This window comes from Pseudonaja textilis, chromosome 17, assembly GCF_049901715.1.
Source record: "Pseudonaja textilis isolate UNSWEBS1 chromosome 17, rPseTex1.2, whole genome shotgun sequence".
Classification (NCBI taxonomy): domain Eukaryota; kingdom Metazoa; phylum Chordata; class Lepidosauria; order Squamata; family Elapidae; genus Pseudonaja; species Pseudonaja textilis.
The window spans coordinates 9,698,200-9,720,454 of record NC_142006.1 but is presented as its reverse complement, the minus strand read 5'-3'; the positions used below and the strand labels follow the sequence as shown (position 1 = coordinate 9,720,454).

General features: G+C 45.1%; 1 protein-coding gene across 11 annotated transcripts in view; it reads right to left on the bottom strand.

The window, feature by feature from the left end:
- EHMT1 (euchromatic histone lysine methyltransferase 1) overlaps positions 1 to 22,255 on the bottom strand; it is a 69,065-nt gene that overhangs the window by 45,658 nt on the left and 1,152 nt on the right. For 2 of the 11 annotated variants that reach the window (XM_026712500.2, XM_087914646.1), the window contains exon 1: positions 13,371 to 13,534. The exons of 3 other annotated variants lie outside the window; for them this stretch is intronic. Coding sequence is in view for 4 of the 8 variants with exons in the window: in XM_087914644.1 (XP_087770770.1) it covers positions 6,971 to 7,018 (48 nt within the window). In the remaining 4 variants the exon portion in view is untranslated. Of the gene's footprint in view, positions 1 to 6,970; positions 7,104 to 13,244; positions 13,535 to 20,889; positions 20,975 to 22,255 lie in introns of those variants that run through there. 6 more of the 11 variants (XM_087914644.1, XM_087914647.1, XM_087914641.1 and 3 more) reach the window with 4 other exon arrangements.

Genomic DNA, 22,255 nt, shown 5'->3' with positions numbered 1-22,255 from the left:
AGTCAGAACAATCAACCAGTGGAACTCCTGGCCTCCGGAAGTGGTGGGGGCTCGATCACTGAAGAGTTTGAAGAAGGGACTGGACGGCCATTTGTCTGAAATGATGGAGGGTCTCCTGCTTGAGCAGGTGGGGTGGACTAAAAGACCTCCAAGGCCCCTTCCAGTTCTATTTTGAATTGAATGGTGTCCATTCAACCACCTCAATGGAGAAGAAGAATTAAACTGCATCAGCAAAAGGATCTCTGATATTTTCTCCCCAACCACTGAATCATTCCCTGGAGAGCCACTAAAAGGCAAATTAAAAGGAAGGAGGGAAAAAAAGGGGGGCGGGCACCGAAGGCTTCAGTTCCAAGAAAATATCACAGGCATTTTGCTGAATTTTTGATAAAACCACTCTAAGCTATGCTTTTAACAGACATGGGGAGATTTCCAAGCCTCCCGATCAGGCCCCAGAAATTGCAAAAGTCTTTTAGTTTAAGCGAGCAACAGCCAAGCCACCGTAAGTCGCTGTTTCCAAAAGGAAGCCTAGGAAATTAGGAGTGTGAGAGCCCACTGGTTCCCCAAGGATGCCCCTCCACCCCACTAACCTACTTTCCAGCTCCGTTCTCCTGTGCAGGGCAACCAAAGAAGACCCAGCCAATCAGCTGGGACTCAATGGGAGGCAGAGAAGAAATGGGGTTGGCGGGGCCAGTCACAAAGGGGATGTGCTGGTTCTCCAAACTACCCCAAATTTCCGCTACCAGTTCTCCAGAACCGGTCAGAACCTGCTGAATACTCTGCACCTCATCCCTCACCAATGAAAGAACCACAAAAGGTTAAGCAAACAAGACGGTAGACCAAGATGGTCTTTCTGGCCTGCCCCCCCCCCCAAAAAAAAAGAACAATGGAAAAACAGCCTCCATTGTTCTCCTAAACCTCAGGAGTTTAAGGCACCATCTCAGGGAAGGAAATCGGTTTATGTTCTAAACTCACACTGGAACTTTATGAGGAGGTGAGCCAAGGAGGCAGCGTACCTGTCTCAAAGAGGCTTTCTCCAAAGCAATTTCAAATCGCCACACTACAATTTATTCCTGGATCCAGGAATCTCCCCCCATCTCACTCTGCAAAGCAACTCTGGGCAGCTTACAATAAAAATAATAAATATTAAAATATTAGCAACAGTAGGTATAGAACTTCAAAATAACAGGAGCTGGAATCCAAGGCAAGATGGAGACCGCTGTAGACACAAACTAAAAAAAAAAAAAAACAACCCGGACAAGAACGCTACTTTGGTGGCCTCGTTGCTCTGAATCCACCAGCCACCTCCTACTTAGAGCCACCCCGTTAACACCACAGCAGACCCACGTTGCCACAATTCAAAGACTACACTGCCCATGAGGCCGAGAGGAGCTAGACTCCAAGGCAAGACGGGTTTAAGCTTTTAGAATAGAATAACAGAGTTGGAAGGGGCCTTGGAGGTCTTCTAGTCCAACCCCCTGCTCAGGCAGGAAACTCTCTATCATTTCAGACAAGTGGCTGTCCGGTCTCTTCCTGAAAGCCTCCAGTGATGGAGCCCCCACCACTTCTGGAGGCAAGTGGTTCGACTGGTTAATTGTTCTTGGTGTCAGGAAATTCCTCCTTACTTCTAAGTTTGGATATGGAAAGCACAGTCAACCCTTGAAATTTAATTTACAACGTTAGAACAGGGGGAGTTTGTTTCACCAAGAACTCTGAAAATATGACTCAGTCCACCAAGCTGTTGACCTTTCCTTGCTACCAAAGCTCCCCCCCCAAAGGGCAAAGTTTTGGGGAACACAGTGGAGGGAAAGGACGATTGCGCTGAAAGATTCAGGACTGCGATCCTCGGGAACACCGCTCTGCCTCAATCCTCAAGTTGGGTTGTCAACTCTGCACCAGAGGGCCTTCCACATCTGTTACCCAGCACACAGGACAAAGGCTGTTTGTACCAGCAAAGCTTGCTTCCTTCCTGGTTATGAGCAGTGGGCTGAGTTCCAGAATTTCCCCGATTCCCTCCACTCGTCGAAGGAAGGATAGGAGCGTCATCGGCTCAAATCCTAGATCTTAAAGCAGAACCAGCAGGAAATTGCAATGGTCTAAGGGGACAAAGAGATGGATGGGTGAGAAGAGTACACCATTGCATGTGTGAATATAGCTCAGCAACAGAAAGATCTATTCTTGCTCTTTTCTGATCAACCCCTTACATGAAGAATGACACTGGCTGCATTCAGACGCTCTGCAACTCCTTAAATGTGGTTTGGGAAGAAGCCTCATTCTTATCAACCCTTCATGAGAAGCTCGAAGCACGTTTATGATGTGGCAACATTACTGCTTTGCAGCTTGAACCAGGGAAGAAAGGTGAGATGAAATGTAGGCTCCAGACATCAAGAATACAAGCCGTGAGAGACAAGGACACTTCAGCAGGTGTTTGCCAAAGACGAAGACTTTTTTCTCAAAACAATACAATGACACTCGATTGGACTATGTGACCTGCACTAATGGGGGAGGGAGAATTCTATTCTTTAATTATGTGAGTTTGTGCAGGAATCAGCTAGAGCTGGCTTTGCCCTTTCATCAGGAAATGATGCACTCAATAAAGTTTTGCATTCAGGGATTGGAACGTCTCAAGTATGTTTGCTTTGGTTGGGTTCATCAGTTGGAACATTGACACTTAACTTCCACTTTCTTCCTTTAGAGATGACTTACTGTAGCACCTTCAGTGTCTATGGCGATTCTCAGTCATCCAGGTCATGGTTGTCCCCAAAGGTGCTTTTTCCAAAGGCAACTGGAGTTTGTTTCCCATCCAAGACACTTCATCAGTTTGGTAGCACCTTTAGCTTTGGGGTGACATCCTATACAACGCAAAGTGTGAGTAGCCTTTGCCGTGGGCAAGGAAGAGCTTTGCAGAGCTCTCCAGCGGGCCTTCACTGAGGATTAACAAAAATGCAGAAGATCCTTCCTGAACTCATAGTCTTGACTTGCTCAACCGGTCTACATACCGTATTTCCCCCCAAATATTAAATTTTGCTCCAAAAGATGCATTAGGGCTTATTTTCAAATGATGTCTTATTTGGGGGAAATAGGGTACTAAATGCATCTGTCTGGATGACTATTTTAACTGGGGCTTATTTTGGGATAGGGCTTATATTATGAGCATCCTGAAAAATCATGCTAGGGCTTATTTTCCGGTTGGCTCTTATTTTCAGGGAAATACAGTATTTGGGTATCAAAAGTCATATCCAATCTGATGCCGAAGAACAACCAAAGTTTTGCGTCAACATGATAAGACGGAAGTACAAAGGGAAGACCTTCAAGACTCAAAAGTAGAAAAGGTTCAATCACAGATGAATGAAATGGTGGAACAACACTGCACGGCTGACTAAAATATATGCATTTATTTTATCTTCACCATGAAGCACTGTTCAAAGTGATTTCCACCACCTCGCTAACTCTCACCCAATCTATTTCATCAATGTTTTCAAACTCAAGTCATCAACAAGTAGGAAAAAAAATCAGAGACTTATTCCTAGATTTTATCTGATATTTATTATTTTATTCTAGAATTTTAAAGTGGATAGGCCTTGGGTGTTTTTATTTGTTCTGCTCTGTGGTCTTTGGCTGTAATCAACTTGATTCGATTATGCCTAGTCTGTTCTTTTTAGGGTTACCTCTATTTTTGCTGCAACCAGTAATACTGTAAGCTGCCCAGAGTTGTTTTGATACGAGACAGGTGACAAATAAATTTAATAAATAAATCAATAAAATTAACAGACAAAAGAAGGGAATGAGGGTATCTCTTTGGACTTAGACAAGAACATCACTTCTTGGTTTAGAGAATGCGTCCTCCCAGTTGTCATGAAAACTTTTCCTCTTTGCTTAATTCTCTCCAAATGACATTTGAAATTCTTGGGGGAATTTTTTGTTTTTTTTGTCCTGTTCTTAGGAAGAACAAAACCTTCTTTTACCTAAAAAGAAGAAGGCTCTTACTTCCACCAGGGTTTTGCTGAATTACATGTAACTGAGCTAATTTTAATTGCCTTGAGGATAAATGGACCTGTGCAGCCTTATCGTGATTCTCAACTGTATAAGCTAACCCGCGTCTGGTGAAGACAGAGAGCTCTCAAAGGGAAAAAAGTCTACAAGTTTTTCAGGTTAGATGAAAAATATTTCGCTTTATATCCCTAATGCCAATCCCAAGACACAACATTTATAGGGGAGATCAAAACGTAGCAAGATTGGCAGCCCCTGTAAATATCCGCACACAAAGAAAGGAAATATGGGCTGAATCGAAAAACCATTTGAACATATTCACATCCCATTACAGAATTCAATCAGAATAGAGCTGGAAGGGACCTTGGAGGTCTTCTAGTCCAACCCCCTGCTCAAGCAGGAGACCCTATCCCATTCCAGAGAGGTTATTGCCTAGTCTCTTCTTAAAAGCCCCCAGTGATGGAGCCCCCACAACTTCTAGTGGCAAGCAGTTCCACTGGTTAATTGTTCCCATTTTTAGGAAGGTTCTCCTTCATTCCAGGTTGCTTCTCTCCTTGGTTAGTTTCCATCCGTTGCTTCTCGTCCTGCCTTGAAAAGCAATTACCCCCCTCCCCCGCCATTTGGGGCAACCCTGTAAATACTGGAAGGCTGCTATCCTGCCACCCCAGTCCTTCTTTTCTCTCATACCCAGTTTTTCTGCATCCGTTCTTCCTATGTGTTCGTCTCCAGGCCTTTAATCAATCCCAGAGACTGAAACATATGAGCAATACACAACTACACAGCTAAAACCTATGAAGAAATACACAACTGCATCCCCAATTTCCCAGCTCCTTGATTGGCCCACCATGGATTCAAATCCGACGGACCCTCAGCAACCATCAAGCAAAACCGGCTTCATTTCTACAGTGGCAGCTGCGACCGTATGAATAAATATCTTGCTTGGGAAGAAAAGGAGGGAGGGAGGGAGGTTGTGTTCTGAATCAGGCATAAGGCTTTTTTTACATTCACGAACGCGTTTCAGGTAGGCCGGCGGTTGAGATCAATCTCGCCCTTCGGTCCCGGGGGGGGCGGTTTAGTTCCCCCTGCCTCTCACCCCTGGCAAAAGTCGAAAAGAATTGGAGGTGGTTGGGAAGATGGTGGCCGTGTTGTTCTGCCCCTGAAGGTGGGATAAGATGGCTGCCACCGGGCTGCGTGCCTTCGGCAGCTGCTGCAGGTGTTCTGCTTCCCCTCCTTGCTTCTCCAGCATCTTCTGGGCTCTCTGTCTGGCAATACTGGCACACACCAGGGGCTGGGGATCCAGCTGCTTTGGGGGTCCAAAATACTCTTATTCACAACTGTCTCCATGACCATCAGCTGCCTCTTGGGCTTTAAGGGCAGACCTTGTCCAAAGACGGGTCCACAGAAGAATCGCCAGATTAAGGAGGGCGCATCAGACGTTCCCAGACCTCCACAGAGACAGAGGTTTTCCTAATGACAGAGGCACGGAAGGGAAACGGAGCTGCTAAGGGGGTGAAGAACGGGCAGGCGACAAACCAATCTACCTTAATATAGAGACACTTATATTTAAGGAAGAACAAAACAGCTTGATCGAATTCAAGTCCCCAAACCCTCACCGACCTGTCTTCCTAAAGGCAACCATCAGTGAATGTTGGACAGCGCAGTTTATTTTGAAGATGAGATAATAAAAAGCATCAAGAACACCACTTGGTTGGTTGGTTGGTCTCCAAATTTATCAAATCTCACGCAAGCATTCCCAATTCTCACTACACTCCCCGATCTAAAAGGATCCCCCGTTTCATTCTACTGCCAGATCTTTTATCCACTTCGATCTGGATGGAAAGTCACACGGGGGGGGGGGGAGTGTGGCCCAACAGGTTTTGAGTCGCTGAAGTTGCCAATTTTCCCCCTACGGGGCCTAATTTTCAAAACCTTGACAAAAGGAGGAAAAGTTTAGATGAATGAAATTAACACCCACACACCAGACCCCCTTCCTGACAGTTCTCCTCCTATTTCAGAAATGATTCCTGCTGGGAACGACCTCATCAGGAAGAGACTTTTAGTTGCAAGATTGACGTCAGGACAAAAAAGGGAAGAAGTTTCACTCGGCGGATCTTCTCTACGGATGGAGACTTTCTTCCAAATTATTAATCCTTCAAATTGGGATCAATATTGGTCTATTTGACTTCCCCGTGTGCGAAAGTAGCCACACACCCAGAGCAGGCCGCAAAACCAAGTCAAGTCAAGAAAGATTTTAGGTGCAAGAAGGCTTGGATTCCCCAAAAGAAGAGATGTGTTGGTTAAAAAGCTACCGTGGGATTGCTCCGCTCTCAGCCAGCCTAAAACGCCCAACAGCTTCCCTCCAGCAGCCACAATGGGCATTTCTGTTCTTCACACACCTTCTTACCACAATCCTCCCAACCCCAAGACACCTTCAAGGGTCCAAGGGCTGCTTTCTTCTGGGCAGGCCCCCTCGATCCCAACAAAACACCAGGCATTTTCCTGCACCCCCCCCACTCCACCCCCAGTCTTTCCATTTCTGGAACGGATTAATTTTCCCTACTCTGCATGACAAACAAACAAACAAACAAGCAAACAAACAAAAAGGATATCACATCAATGAACCAAAAGGCGGAAGGAGGAAGGAAAGGAGGAGGAGGTGGAAAAACGGGCTGCATACTGCATTCCTCTCCCCAGCCAGCAGTTTGGGTGTGAAAGCTAAATCAAGTTCTTGCAAAATGGAGCCGAGCTCCATGGGCGAAGCGCAATCCGGCGCAAAGCCCAACCAGCCACGTCCGTTCCCTTTGGCGGTGAATCCCCTGCCCCAAAATTCAGGCCGACAGGTTTCCAAGTCTGAAGGGCCAACCCAGGGAGCTTGTCCTCTCCACCCCTTGCAAAGCCCATGCCAGCTTTGGCCAGGAAGCTCCAGAGCCCTTTCCTGACGCCTCTCCACCCAATCCAGAAGGGGACAGGCAGCTCAGCCTACCTCTGGTCCTGTCTTGAAAGGGGGAGGAAACAACCCATGATTTTCCATCCATTAAGTCCTCCCTTCTTCACATCACCATCTCCCTCTATGGGTGCAGTTTGTTAACTCGAGCATGCTCACTGCTGACTCCTCTTCAGCCATTTCGGAGGTTTAATGAAACGTAAGCACAAGGAAGCGTCATTAGCTGGAAGAGCAGGGGATTCAACCCACCTCTCTCTCCTCTGGCATCGCTCCATTCCAGGAGAGAAAGTCTGGCCACAAGGCCCAAGGCAACGTTTCTGCTCAGGAAGGAGAGAGAGAGAGAAAGCTGACCTCAAAATGCAAAAAAATAAAAATACCAAGAGAGTGCCACTACAGTTGGGTGGGAAGAGACCTAGAAGCCTTCCCCCCGACCCCCAGGATTGGTTGGGGGGCTTTTCCCTTCTTTCCAAAGCCACATTTCCCTTCTCCAACCTTCTCGTTTCCCCAGATGGCATTCATCGAACGAACGTGCCAGCGGTATTTAAAGAGCCAGGTGCCATGGGGTTTTTTCCCCCCACCCCTCCGTGTCACAGGAGATCTAAACAGCGAATCAATTCACCCTCCCTGGCCAAACAGGCCCTCTCCAATTCCATGGATGGGCTCTGCCTGAAGAGAAACAGAAAGCTGGCCGCAGGTCCTCGGCACAAAGCACACACAAAATTATTTACGCAGATAGGTGGGCAGGCAGGCAGGCAGGCAGCACACAAACTGCCACAGACTCCCATTGCATTTGGCTGGCCTCGTTTCCAGCCGTGGGGGTTTTCCAACCCCGTCCCGTCTTCCTTTCTGATTTGCGTGGTTCTGAAAAGACTGGCAGCAAACTCCAGGATAATTTCCACAAGCAAGTGTGTCCCCTTGCAACAAAATGTTGGGTCGGGTTTTCCAGGTCCAGTTTATCTGGATTCAAGAGGAAGGATTTTAGGTCTGCAAAATCCTTTTCTGACTTCAGGTGTGTTTTTGGAATTTCCCTTGGCTTTGCAAAGTTCTTCAGGCATTCACGTTTGTCCAGAGAACTCTGGGTTGGTTGGGATTTTTCCCCCACCCCCTGCTTCTATAAATTTAGCTCCATGATATTCCCTTTTATTAGACCTCAGCACGTTTTTATTTGGGAAATTGATCTCCCACATATAATTCAAAGGAATTCTGAATAAGCCGAGTCTTCGTGAGAACATAGTATCTACAGTCAAACAAGGTTAAAAAATGAGACCCACACAACCCCTTATTAAAACTCTGGAGTTTCCAAATGAAAGCAGTGCATCTACCTTACAATTTTTCAGTTTTCTTTACAATTATTTAAAAAAGGTCCACGTAATAAGAAAGCTTTTCAAGGGCAGGCAAACCCCTTTATTTGCTTCATCAAAATAATAGGCATATAGAATCAGGACAAATTTTCCTGACTTTTAGCTTCACCCCAAGACATTTCAACTTCTATTTCTCTATGGAACCAAAACGATCAAACCTCTAAATGGAAGTTTGGGCACCACCAAAGAGCTATTATTACATCCATTGCCATAAAAGTTGCAAAGCCTATTAGGGAGGCGTTAGGAGAGAAAACAGAATTGGGATCTTTATAGAAGTGGTGGTAAGTTTAGGTGAAATTTAATAAACAAATAAACAAACTTTGGAAAAAAGTTTGAACTTGGGAAGTAATTTTTGGGGTGGAAGAGGGAGTTATTCTTCTGGAACCAACTAAAGGCCTAGCCCCCGATTTCCAAGAAAGACCAACCAGATGTTTTTTAGGGAACTTAGCCCTAGAACTCCATCCCAACAGCTGTTCAAAGGATCCATTTACACATCATGCTGGAGGTGATAATGAATACACTTCTTAGAACAAGTCAACTAGTTCAGTACATTGTTGAATCTCAAGGAAGATTCTTGGAGACCTCATCTCTTACGTTCTTCCTGCACCAACTCAGGAAGCTCAAACTGCCCAAGGAGCTGCTGATTCAAGTCTACAGAGGAATGACTGAGTCTGGCATCTGCACCTCTATAACGGTCTAGTTTGGCTCTGCAACCCAACAAGACAGACATAGACTTCAGAGAATAATTAAGGCTACAGAAAAAACAATTACTACCAACCTGCCTTCCATCGAGGACCTGTATACTGCATGAGTCACAAAGAGGGCTTTAAAAGTATCTACAGACCCCTCACATCTCGGACATAAACTGTTTCAACTTCTACCCTCAAAACGACGCTATAGAGCCCTGCACACCACAACAACTAGACACAAGGAGAGTTTTCTTCCCAAATGCCATTACTCTGCTAAACGAATAATCCCCTCAACATTGTCAAACTATTTACTAAGTTTGCATTACTATTATTCTTCTCATCCTTCCTAGTACCTATCTCTTCCCACTTATGACTATAACCGTGTTGCTTGTATCTTTACAATTTCTATTATTTTTCCTAGTATGTTTTGATTTCATATTAGCAACCTATGTATGATTTGATTGCTTATAGTAACCTATGACTATCACTAAGTGTTGTATCTTATGATTCTTGATGAAGGTGTTCTATTTTTTTCTTATATACACTGAGAGCATGTGTACCGAAGACAAATTCTTAGTGTGTCCAATTACACCTGGCCAATAAAGACCTCTATTTTATCATATTTGCAAGAGATTTGTCCTGGCTAGGAAAAGACATCGATTCTTCTTCAACAAACCTCTGTCTCTGCGTCCTTCATTTTTGGATCATTAAGCATGTTGCTACCAATTCCGAAAGTTAACTTTCTGGGATCCCAAATTTACTCTCTTTTTTCCCCCCTTTGCAGAGGCTGTTTTTCAGCACAGTGGCTGCTCTCAGGAACAAGTTTCATATTTTAATTAGGACATTTAACAATTGCAGACTTGAGCAAAAACTTGCTGCTGTTTTTTCTTCAGCAGCTATGCCGCCTTAAAAGCAAAGTGGAAGTGATTTACATTAGAATTAGTATTCCGCCTGCATTGAATCACCTTCATGCAAACAATTCAAACATGAAACCTTTAAAATCTACAGTTGGCTTTGTTTTCTTTTTTTGCTCTGTTGTGTTTCTGCAGGATACACACTTTTTGTGAAAATTGAGCTGTTTTCCCAACAATCGAGGAAATTTCTTTAAATAATCATACACCTCAGTCAAAAGAGATATTGTGAGATAAACAAGGAGTGGCATATTCAAAGACAGAATATGCCAGGCAGTAATAACCTAGAAATATAGGTCACAGATAATAGCAATAACTATCCCTTAAAAAAAATGTAGCTGGACTCCATCTTCCTTTCAGTAAAATAGAATATGGCACTCAAAATGGAAACGGAACGACTTCAAACGCCTAGGCTAGGCCAAAGAATTTAAAATTGTGAAATTGTTTTCAACCTCTTGAAAGAGATCCTGTTTTGGATTCATGAAGAGGAGAACGGAGCAGGTCGAGATCTGGCTGGCTGGTAGACATGCCTAATACCTGGGACTTGCAATTCTACAGAATTGCAGTGAAGAATTATGAGGATAATCAGAAATAAGTTCTTGGTACCAAAGGATCACAAGCTCAGTTCCATGTTGATGCTCAAAACATGTTGTAGGTCTTTCTTTCTAAAGACTTTGGCTGAGTAATACAAAATTCTACGTTTGCTTTTAAAAAAATCTAGGCCATCAGGTTCTTTCTGGACAGCCAAGGCAGTTTATCAAAGTGACTAAGGAACTTCAGTCAAATGCTGCAGCTTTTAAGAAATGAACTTCTTCGTCCATATCTCAAAGGTGCTTTCTTGAAACTGGGCTGTTTTATTCCTTGAAGAAGGAGAAGGCGACCTTTGTTTCTCATCCAAGAAGCTTCATCAGTTCTGACAGGATGGTGGGGGGGAAGACCTAAATCCTTCCATCTCCTAACTATCCAGTCAGAAATTGGCGAAGCTCCTCCTCCTTTCTCTTCCTCCTCCTCTTCTTCCTCTTCTTGTTCCTTCTCAAGGAGAAAACAGTCCACTTGCCTTTCAAAAAAGCACCTTTGACACAACTATGATGATGGATGACAGAGAATCTCCACAGATGTTGGCCTTCCAGAGCTGCCTCTGAGATCCAGAAATGGTTCTTCAAGACCAAGATTGTATCGTGCTACTGCAGAAGACGTCGGGACGAAGTTAAATGCCCAGTGGTAGGCCAACATCACCGTTTCCCCTCCACCTCACCCAACAGTCACATGTTTTAGTAGAAGACGGCTAGGGACATGTGCTGCTCCGCTATGACCTTCTTGTTAACAAGGCCAGGCTAAAAATGGTAACTGTTTTTCCTCCTCTTGCTAGTTGCAAACAGGGAAGAGACATTTGTGCTCGCAACGCTGAGAACTCAACCCATCCCATAATGAAAAGCGAGGAAGGCGCTGACATCTCTTGGCGGTGGTGGGAGAGGCTGGTAGAGACTCAGCAAGAATATTCACTAAAGGTCGGTAAACCAAGGGTGGTTTTTATGGAGAGCAGCTTGGTTGGAAACGCCAGGAGTTATTTGTCACTTTTCCCAACACTCAAGCGAATTAAAGACTTGTGACGTTCTTCTTAGGAAAAAATATCCTGTGTCATCATGTAATTACATCCATCCCGTTCCAAACTGGCCCCCAAAGTCCAGACAAGGAACAATGGATGGAAACTGAACAAGGAGAGATTCAACCTAGAAATAAGGAGGAATTTTCTGACAGGGAGAACAATCAACCCATGGAACAGAAGTTGCCCTGGGAAGTTGTGGGAGCTTCACCGCTTGACTTTCAAGAAGAGACTGGACTGCCCCCTGTCAGAAATTGTGTAGGGTCTCCTGCTTGGGGGGGGTGGACTAGATGACCTACAAGGTCCCTTCCAACTCTGTTAATCTGTATCTGTAAACAACAGGACAAAATTCACCTAAACTGCTTTGTTTAGTGACAGAATTCTTGGGCTCAGTTATAGTCATAAGTCAAGAACTGCCAATATTTTTAATCCAGTCTCGATGTAGCTCAAACATGCTGTCTTACAACTTGGTAACGCACAACAGAGCGGGCAGTTGATGGTATTCCCAAAGGTATCGAAATATAAATGCCTTTGGTTTTTGGCAGCAAATATCCCTTCGGAAATCAATTAGAATTATACCTTATGGTTTTTCAGGCAACTTAAAAGACTCACTTGATTCAAACCAGATCTCCAGAAAGCCCCTTTCCCCCCCAATATGCATGCCATCAGAGCAAAAATACTTTCCATTTTCACCCCACACCCACTTCTCCAAAAACTATGATTCTGGTCATCAGGGCCAGTCATGACACCAACATGATACCAAGATGCATTTAATGCTTTAGAAGCAACCTGATGCCCCACTCAGACCACCGGTTCTATCAATAGGTGTTGTCTGTCTAAAATGATTGATATTTTTTTAAAAAATGAACAAAACATACCAAGTATTATTTTATAGGCTAAACGGTACATAAAACATTTGTCATTTGAAAATCAAGACTGCCTATATGAGATTAGGTACTGCAGAGTTTTTAATCCTCTTCCCGGTTTTCCCTTTTTCTGGAAAAGGAATCCATTTTTGCTTCTTGGATTAAAAACCATCAGAATGTGACATATACACACCCCAAAAATTATCTTGACAACTCTCTCCTAATAACCTTACCTGGTGAGCAGACGCCATGTTAGAAACCTGGAAAGCATTTTACTTATGACTGTTTTTAAAAGAGAACTGAAACTGGCAGAGAGAACCCCTTTTCTCCTAACTTTCCAGAAACTTCCCATTTTCCAGGAAATAACTGGGGAGAAAGAAGGTCCAGTTAAAAGACAAAACAAAACCAGAAAGCTGATTTCCCCCCCCCCCCTCCTATCTTCCTGCAATCCTTTTGGTCCATGTCCTACCCCACCCAATCCTGCCATCTCTAACTCTCCATTTCTGGAAGGGGGAAGGACAAAAAAGAATAATTCAAGACAGAAATATTACAATCACGTTCATCTCTTTTCTTACTGCATTAATATTATCCATCTCCTGCAGTAGATTCCCTGCAAATAATTCTAAATAAAAATAGAAAAGCTGGCCACCATTTAATGAAGGGGAAAGAGAGAGAGGGAAAAAAAATGGTAGAAGAGAATGAGAAAGCTCCCTCATTCAGAGCTGAGTCAACTCAGCCTGCAAAAACTAAAGCACGCAAAAAATGGATTGCTTCCTTTGGGGTAAATCCAAGCTGCCTTCCAAATCTGGCCTCCAGAAGAACAGATAAAAGGATCGAACAGAGAGAGAGAGAGAGAGAGAGAGAGAGAGAGAGACAAACATACACAGCTCTGCTTTGCTATTTTGGTTGACCGAGCCTTTTCTCTCCAACGGGTCTTCTGGAAACGGCCCTTGAGGAAGGACCTGCAGCTGGAAGAAACGTTGCAAAGGGAACTTGGAAGGGGTCGTACCTCCGTAGCCTCTCTGCGCTGGCCTTGGGGGCTTTCATGGAAGGCTTTTGGAGAGGCCTGGCCTACTCTCTCCACGAGTTTAAGCCCACGGGTAGATGGTGGAGGAGAGCATGCTCAGCGGCCAGCTTTCTCGTGACGCCTCCAGAGGCCCAGCTGTTGCATTGCAGGCCGGAGAAAGAAAAGAGGAAGTAGAGGGAAGGGAGGAAGGAGGAGAAGAAGCAAAAGGAGGAGAGAAAGGAGGAGGAGGAAGAGAAAAAGAGAAAAAGAAGGTGAGGAAAAGGAGGAGAAAGAGAAGGATGACAAGGAGGAGGAGACGGAGGAGGAGAGGGAGAGGTAGAAGAGAAAAAGAGAAAGAAAAGGATGAAAAGGAGGAGATAAAGAAGAAAAGAGAATGAGAGAAGAAAGATGAGAAGGATGCGGGGGCAGAGTAGAAAGAGAAGGAGAGGGAGAAGGAGGAGAAAAGGGAAGAAAAGGAGAAAGAGAAGAATGAAAGGCGGAGAAAAAGGAAGAGAGGAGAAGGGAGAGAAGGAGGAGTAGGAGACGGGGCAGAGGTGGGGTAGAAAGAGGAGAAGGAGAAAGATGAAAAGGAAGAGAGAAAAAAGGAGAAGGGGTAGAAGGAGAAGGAGGAAAAGGTGTCCCAAAGACAAACCCCCTTTGCACGCCAGAAGGCTGGCTTGATCCCCCTCTTGGCTTTTTGCGCCATTTTGTCCCCGTTTATTTCCAAGGCAGCCAGATCTTTCCAAGGAGCAAAACGAGAGAGAGGTTGGAGAGGAGGAGGAGGAGGGATCCAAGGCAAGCACAGGCGTTTTACCCTCCTCAAAGGAAGCCCATCCACCCCAACCGCTTGTCATACCAGCTGAGGACATTTGGGGTGGGGCGGCGGGACACAAAGGCTCGGCCCCAACATCTGCAGAGGGATCCCCAAGCGAGGAGGATGGGGGGAGAAATGTAGCCCCCCCCATTTTTTTTAATCTAGACCATGGATATTACACATCTCTGTGTGTGTGTGTGTGTGTGTGTGTGTGTGTGTGTGTGCGTGCGTTCGTGTGTGGAAATTTTAACGCTTCAATTGGGGTTTTTTTTTTCTGTTTCTATGACAACATGGATTTATGGGTCTTTGTGAAGAGGGAAGGGAAGGCTTAAGATAAGAACGGGAAACGGTTTGCATATCCATCCTATCACTTCCACGCCATTTTTGTTTCAAAGCCCTCAATGGACCCCTCCTGTAAATAAAATGTAAAAACAAAAACAAAAAAAGGAGGGAAGCTCCCCCTCCTTTAGGAAATGTCCCCTGCTAACAATAAAGAGGGCTTTTTTGTGTGTGAGAAACTGGACCAACGTCCCACCATGATTTATTTCGGGGAAGCCTCGGCCTGAAACAGGTGCACCCAAGAGAAAAAAGAACCAATACAGGAGGAGGATTGGTAGCTCGGGAGCCCAAGCGAAGGGCCCTTGAAGGTGCTCTCTTGAACTCGGGGGTTTCCTCGCAGATGTTTCATGACCCAACTAGGAAACATCATCAGGGCTAGAAGGGAGTTGGGTTTACGGGGGGAGGAGTGTGGGTGGGGTCCTTGGTGCTTTCTGAGCTTGATGGCTTTCTTGCAAGCTAGGTTTGGGTCATGAAGGGTCTTCAGGGAACAACCCGAAGCTCAGAGACCACCACGGACCCCACCCACACTCCTCCTCCTCCTCCTCCTCCCATAAACCCAACTCCCTTCTAACCCTGATGACGTCACCTAGTTTGGGTCATGAAACGTCTTCAAGGAAAACCCCCAAGCTCAGAGACCACCCAGGACCCCTTCTAGGGAAGGACTCGCCCTAAACGGTCCCAAAATATGAAGAACCGAGAGGACCACTAAGGGATCCCCACTGCACAACTCGCAGGCTACATAAGAACACGAAATGGTGGATTCGGAGGCACAGAGCCTCTGCCTGTTGTCAAACACAAAAAGCTCTCTATGACAGCAGGAAGCACAGGGCCATTTCAAACAGGTTTGACCTGGATTTTGCACAACACACACACACACACACACACACACACACCATAAGCAACTGTTAGGCTAGGCTAAGCATTGTAACTGAAGCTAACCTTTGGAGTCTACCCACAAGGAAGTGTGTAGGGGAAGCCAGCCAAATCTTGATTATTATTGCCAGACTGAATTATTATTCCAGACAAACCTGGTCATCTGCAAAGATCTGGGAGCTGCAGACACACACAAAAACAACAACCAAGCAACGACAACCCGTTCTGCCCAACCGTCCGGCCCAAAGACATCTTGAGAAGTTACAGGTTGGAAGGCAAAAAAAAGGCTTAGTCCTTGACTTATGACAATTGAGTCTCAAAGTTTCTGTCTTGCTCATCAACAAAGCACGGTGGTCGTTAAATGAGTGTGTGGTCTCGCTTTACGACCTTTCTTGCCCCCAAACTGAATTGCTGCAGTTGTTAAGTGGGTCACGGGGAAGTTAAGGGAATCTGCTTTCCCCATTGACTTTCCAGGTTGGAAAAGGGGGAAATCGCATGACACACACACCCCAAGAACACGGCAACCGACGTAAGTACATGCCAGTTGCCGAGCCTTCGGATTTCGATCACCTGACCATGGAGATGCTGCCACAGTCTGAAAAAAATGGTCACGGCTTTTCTGAGGGACTTCAAACAGTCACTAAATGAACTGTTTTAAGTCAAGGACTCCCTCTACACTCCCAAGATCAAAAATTCAAGCTGTCTGAAATATTCAATATCCTTAAGACTGAGCGCTCTGGTTATTTTGCTTTACGGCAGTGGTGGGAATTCCAACATTTTTACCGCCATTCGGTGGGCCTGGCTTGATGGGCGCGAGCGCGAGAAAAACCCACTTTGTGCAGGCGCAGAGGCGTTCCGACTCGCCTCCTGCCAGCCTGCCCTCTCCCGGTCGCTCCCGTTGTGCCGCGCAAAGCAGCTGCGCTTCCAAAGCAGGGACTAAAGGCGAGCCTGGGAGCCTGGGCGGGCTGGCGGGCAGGCGGGCCCAACAGCAGAGCGGTGGAGAGGACCCGTTTGCTCTCATTGGCACTTCCAGCGGGGCAGAACCAGTAGAATACCACCACTGCTTTACGGTAAAACCTTCAGAGGAGCAAAACAGCAGCTAAAAACCAGAGCTGATGGTCTTATTTTTTATTTTTGAAAGAAGGGAAGGCATAACTTTTCTTGTATGTTGTTTTTAACCTCCCCTCAAAATATTTTAAAAGTAGTAAACCAGCCACGAAAGCAGTTTGAGGAATGGCGGCTTTGCTAGCAGGCTCTAAACTTGAGGAATAAAGGAAGGGAAAAAAAATACCAGTAACTCCCCCACACACCTGCCTGGCAAACAGGAGATTTATCACAGGGGGGTAATTACAATCCTTAGAGCCATAATGTAGGGATTTAAAGTTATCAGCTCCTGGGTAATGAGCGGCTAAAAGAGTTAAGGGACTGCAGAAAAGGCTTTTAATCGCCCTTATTAGACAAGTAATGACAACTGACAGTAAATTAAAGCCCTCCTTCCCCGGCCCTTCTTGCTCGGGGTCATGGGGGAATTTGGGGAGGTGGTCCTTCAAATAAGAACATCTAATTCCTTTTAGAGAACGGTCAAGGACAGATCGCATCCTTGGGATATAAATCCAGATCTTTTTTAGCTTTCATGCACCGATCCAGAATTCTGTCTTTCGTAAGGATGCACTCTTAACTCTTTTGCAGGGATAATGCACTCATAAATGGAGAATTTTGCCTGGCCCAGGAGCTAACCATAATAAACACCGGCCTTTATAGTTTCAGAAGAGAAGCCTGTTGTTTTATGCCCAGTCACCCTCGGTGCACTCTTAAGGTCATTCTGTGCTTATTAAGCCACCGAGATAAACTTAAAAATAGCTCCCAGGTCTGCAGTTGAGATAGATGTACATTAAACTGGTTTCTTTGGAAAAGGAGAAAGGAGCAGCATTGATTTTGGGGGCTGGGCAGCCAAGGAACGGTGGTCAAACCGCATTAAATAACTTTATTAACCTAGCGTGTTAGCAACTCAACTGAATTAGTTCTCTACTAGGTGTCTAAATGTGATTCCATGACATAGAGAGGTCAAGCGGTTAAGGAGATAGACTAGAAAGCGGGACTTCTAGTTCCCCGCTTAGCAGTGAAAGCCGGCCGGGGCTCTTTGGGCCAATCACCAGGAGACGGGGAGTTTAAGATATTGTTTCTCTTTTGCCATCCTGCTTTTTGTCTTCTTTATGAAATTGACATTTCATAAAACATATCCTTTTTTTAAAAAAAAGACATGATTAAGTCTGCAGGTAAGATCTACCTGGAGATGTCGACTTCTATTGCTGTATAATGTATCACAGATCAGAAAAAACCAGCCCCAAGCAACTCTGGGGGGAGGAACCCATGTCTGTTGAATTTCCACCAATATCACGCACGTTTTTCTTCCCATCCGGCAGTCAGAAAGGATGAGATGCAGCCTGCTAAAACAGGCAGACTATAAAGCACTGGAAAAATGATTACGCCTGCTGGGGTGTTCAAAACGCTTGATTAATCCGCGGCAAAAGCAAAGCAAAGCAAAGCAAAGCAAAAAAATATCTCTTTTCAAGCCAGTGAAGCCAGACCCTTTTGCAAAATAACCAGGGATGTTATTCACCTGGGTAGTACCCACGCCTCGAAGACACGTAGGAAAATAGCAATATGCTGCTCCCCCATTTTGGAAGGAGTAAAAAAAACTAGGCCACAATGTTGCCGGGCAGGAAAATCATAAAACTGGGGCTATCGACTGCGCTCGGGCCCAAACTGCCCAAAACTTCAGCAGATTTGGCGGACTTCATCTTCCCTGGAAGAGCCCCGAGGAGATGGAAAGGAGAAAAAGGCTTGTAGTGGTTTGCTCCCCCCACCCGCTATGTTCCCAACCAACCCCTGCTCCATCGAGGCACGGGGTGGGTTTAACACGCAGCCCACACCTCCAACCTGGCCCAGTGGCTCCCCTGGACTCCACGTGGACTTTTGCTGAGGAAGGAGAAAGGTCCCCCGCTGACTGGACCTAAATGAGATCCTCCTTTGGAACATAGGTCGTCCTTACAACAGTTCACTTAATGACTGTTCAAAGTTGCAACGGCACTGGAAAAAGTGCCTTATGACTGTCGCAGCAGTGAACTGCAACTTGCTGGTACAACACAACACATTAAGGCCCAAACCATGATTTGCAGGAATCAATGGCTAGGTTCACACATTACAGCAGGGGTCTTCCAACTTGAGAGCTTTAAGACTTGTGGACTTCAACTCCCACAATTCCTCCTCCTCCAGTCATGTTAGCTCAGGAATCCTGGGAGTTGAAGTCCACAGGCCTTAAACTTGCCACGCTGGGAGACCCTTGCACTTCACTCTGCCAAATCCAAGTCAAACAGCTTTCGTTCGCTGCGAGAGCCCAGCCGGGACCTGAACACCCAAAATGCCCTGTAGCCCTGAAGATGCAAAAACGAACTCAGAGGGAGAGCGGCTGGATTCTGAGAATAGCTCGATTATAGTCACTTTTCCAGACGAATCGAGGGGAAAAGTGTTTACGGGAGCCACAAGTCCATTAAATGCAATTTCAGGTAATTGACTTAATTCACCTCCTTATGTAACCGACACCATTTTTGACTGGGAAACTGATGGCAAACATGACTCAGCAAATGATATGGGCTGCTTCACGAACAAAGGTCTTTGGTCCAACATTTGGGGACGGGGTGGAGTAAAATCCAAACTAATTTTTGTTCGCCGCATCCAAAGACGCACAGAACTGAGATTTTGCTGTACAGAACCACCCCGTTTTTCTAACTCCACGCAAGACACGACATGCAGTCTGTGAATCACACCATCCAAACATCTCTCTGTGTTCATGTCCACCAGGATCAGCTGCTGTCTTCAGCCTCTACTAGTATTTCATCTTCCCAGCAGAAATCTGAATTGGGCTCTGGCATTTACCGCAATGGCTGCTGTTGTATACAATATTCAAAGACGGGGAGACCTCCCCCTTGTCTGCTCCTGGATCCGGGGCCAGTCAAACACTCGAACCCTTGCTTCGCCCAAACCCACAAGATCCCCTGACTGCACAAAGAACGAACACCCCACGTGGCTACAGCCCCACTCTAGCCAAACCACGTCAATGCCTGCCTCTGCCTGGTTGTATACAACCTCACCACCATGCAAGCCGCAATATCTGATCCCGCCACTGGACAGCAATATTTTTCTTAACTTTTTTAAAACAAATTAATTTTTTATTTTAAAACAAATCCATATTTCAGTTATACAGTGTGTCGGCTGGGTACATATATCTTGTGCAAATGTTTGTATTTTATATACATTGCTTATTAAGATTACATTCACATTACAACCTTCTCAATCTTATATATCATTATAACAATATCATTTAACTTCTTCATTTTCCAACCATTTATAAAATAAATCCCATATCATACCATATTCCGCTTCTTCTTGTTCTCTAATTGCCAATGTTAATCTGTTCATTTCTGCACATTCCAATATTCTCACAATCTCCTCCTCCTTCTCCTCTGTCGGAATTTTTTTCATTTTGAGCAAATACAATTCTAGCTGCTGTTAATATATGGATGACCAAACATATTTTTTCTTTACTATATTTTCCTTTCCTGAAATGGAGTTGGCTCAACGGCCTTGAAACAGAAATGAGCACCACCTCAAGTCGGCAACGACCACCAGAGTAAAATCCACAGAGTCCTCGACTTACAACAGTTCATTTAGTGACAGTTCGAAGTTACATCATCGTGGAAAAAAGCGATAGGACCATTTTTCACACTTACAACCATCATAGCATCCCTGCAGTCATGTGATCCAAATTCAGGGGCTTGGCCTCTGACTCGCATTTACAACGGTTGCCATGTGTCCAGGGGGGTCACGAGATCCCCTTTTGCGACCTCCTGAAAAGCGAAGTCAATGGGGAAGCCAGATACACTCAACAACCCTGCTACTAATTCAACAAGTGCAGTGATTCACTTAACAATGGTGGGAAGACAGGTCGTAAAATGGGGCAAAACTAACTTCACAAATAACTCGCCCAGCCACAGACATTTTGGGCTCCGTTGCGGCCATAAGTCGAGGGATATCTGCATGATAAAAGATGGGTCCATGTGACAGGCATTGGGATCAGGGTGGCGCCTTCCTACGTTCACCCAAGTTCGTTCAATTGTCTTGCTAAAATGAATCTCTTGACGCCTCTATGGAACTGGAGGCGTCTCAGGGGGGACCTGAAAATGTGAAGCTACCGTCTTTAAAAAACTGCCTATTACTTTGCTCGCCTTAGGAACACCACACCAAACTTTTTCTCTCTCTCTCTCTCTCTTTTTAAATGGGGGAAATTGAAGGTTTATCGCCTTTTGTCTTCCACTAAATGCAAACGGGATGAATCCTTTCTTTTTCAACTCTGGAGGGCCAGAGGGCGCGCAGCCGTTTGTACAAATTTTTTACAGCTCCACAATGTTGTCTATACAGCCTTCGTTTGCAGCTCACCTTCCTGATTGCAGCGGAGTTGCTAAAGGCAGGAAAGGAAGTCCAAGAGTTTCTTGAAGGCAGAAGGGCCCGGCCTTCCGCTCAACGAGAAGGCAGGGTTTGAAACGGCACCGTTCCGTCCAGCGAACGTCCGGTGTCTCTAGTGGTGCGTTAACGGAGCTGTGCCTTTTCCATCTCTGGAGAGGTTCGGAATTATGAATATGACAGCTAATTGCCACTGTGCCTTCCAGGAAGCTGGCAAACACCGTTTTCTTCTAAAATGTTTGGCACTTAGGAGGAGATAGCTCCTCCAGTATCAGAGTGTATAAATGGGAATATTTAGAATATTTAACATTCCCGGTACAAGTGGGAACATTTAGAAAGCATATACATGCGCCCCGTAATTCCTCAAAACAGGAAATTTGCAAACGGGTTAATAGGACGCAAATTCCACAGCCAGCCAATTTCCTGCCTCCCTCCAGACAAAACATTAGATTTCTCCCCTAAGTCAAAATTCAGACAGTCTGCAAAGTATATTTCTTCAACAAAGGGGCTATTCAAATTCTTTTATAGTTGCCACCAAACAAAGTCCCTCCCATTATTTCTGGGAGAAAAATAAAAATTACTTTATCTATCAGGAATTTGCAATACAGGCAGTCCTCAACTTGCAACCGCGGCGGAGTCCAAAATTTGTGTTGTTAAGCGAGATATTTGTTCAGCAAATGCTGCCCCGTCTTATGACCTCCCTGAAGTGAATCATTGTTACATTAGTGACCTGGTTGTTAAGTGAATCCTGCTGCCCCTTGTTAACTTTGGCTGTTGGAAGGTCCCCAAAAAAGCATCCCCCCGGGACCCTGCAGCCGTCATAAATGTGAGTCAGTTGCCAAGCGCCTGGATTTTGACCGTGTGACTGTGAGGATGTTGCAACATCCAAAAGTGTGGAAAATGGTCATTTTTTTTCACTGCCGTTGTAACTTTGAATGGTTACTAAACAGTCGAGAATGACCCGTATTCAAACGTCATCCTAAATTATCTACTTTTGTTCCGTTTGTCATTCCTGCCACAGATAAAGGAAGTTAGCCACAATCCCACAGAGAATTAAAAATGGGGTTCTCTTTATTTTAAATTCTCTTATTCTGTTATATTTGAGGACCTTTTCCCCAAATTCCAATTTTAATCTGTGTTGAAACACTGGACCCCGTTCCAACCCCTCTGCAAACCCACCCTTTTTTTTTTTATAAGGGGGCCTGGAAAGAGGCCAGTGCAATCCAAATTTCTATTTGATGGCGGATCTGACTTAGTAGCAAGCAAAGCAAAGCATAACACACATTTTTCTAGAGAAACCGGTGGAAAAGAACACTGATTTTTTTCCCCAAGTATTGGGTTA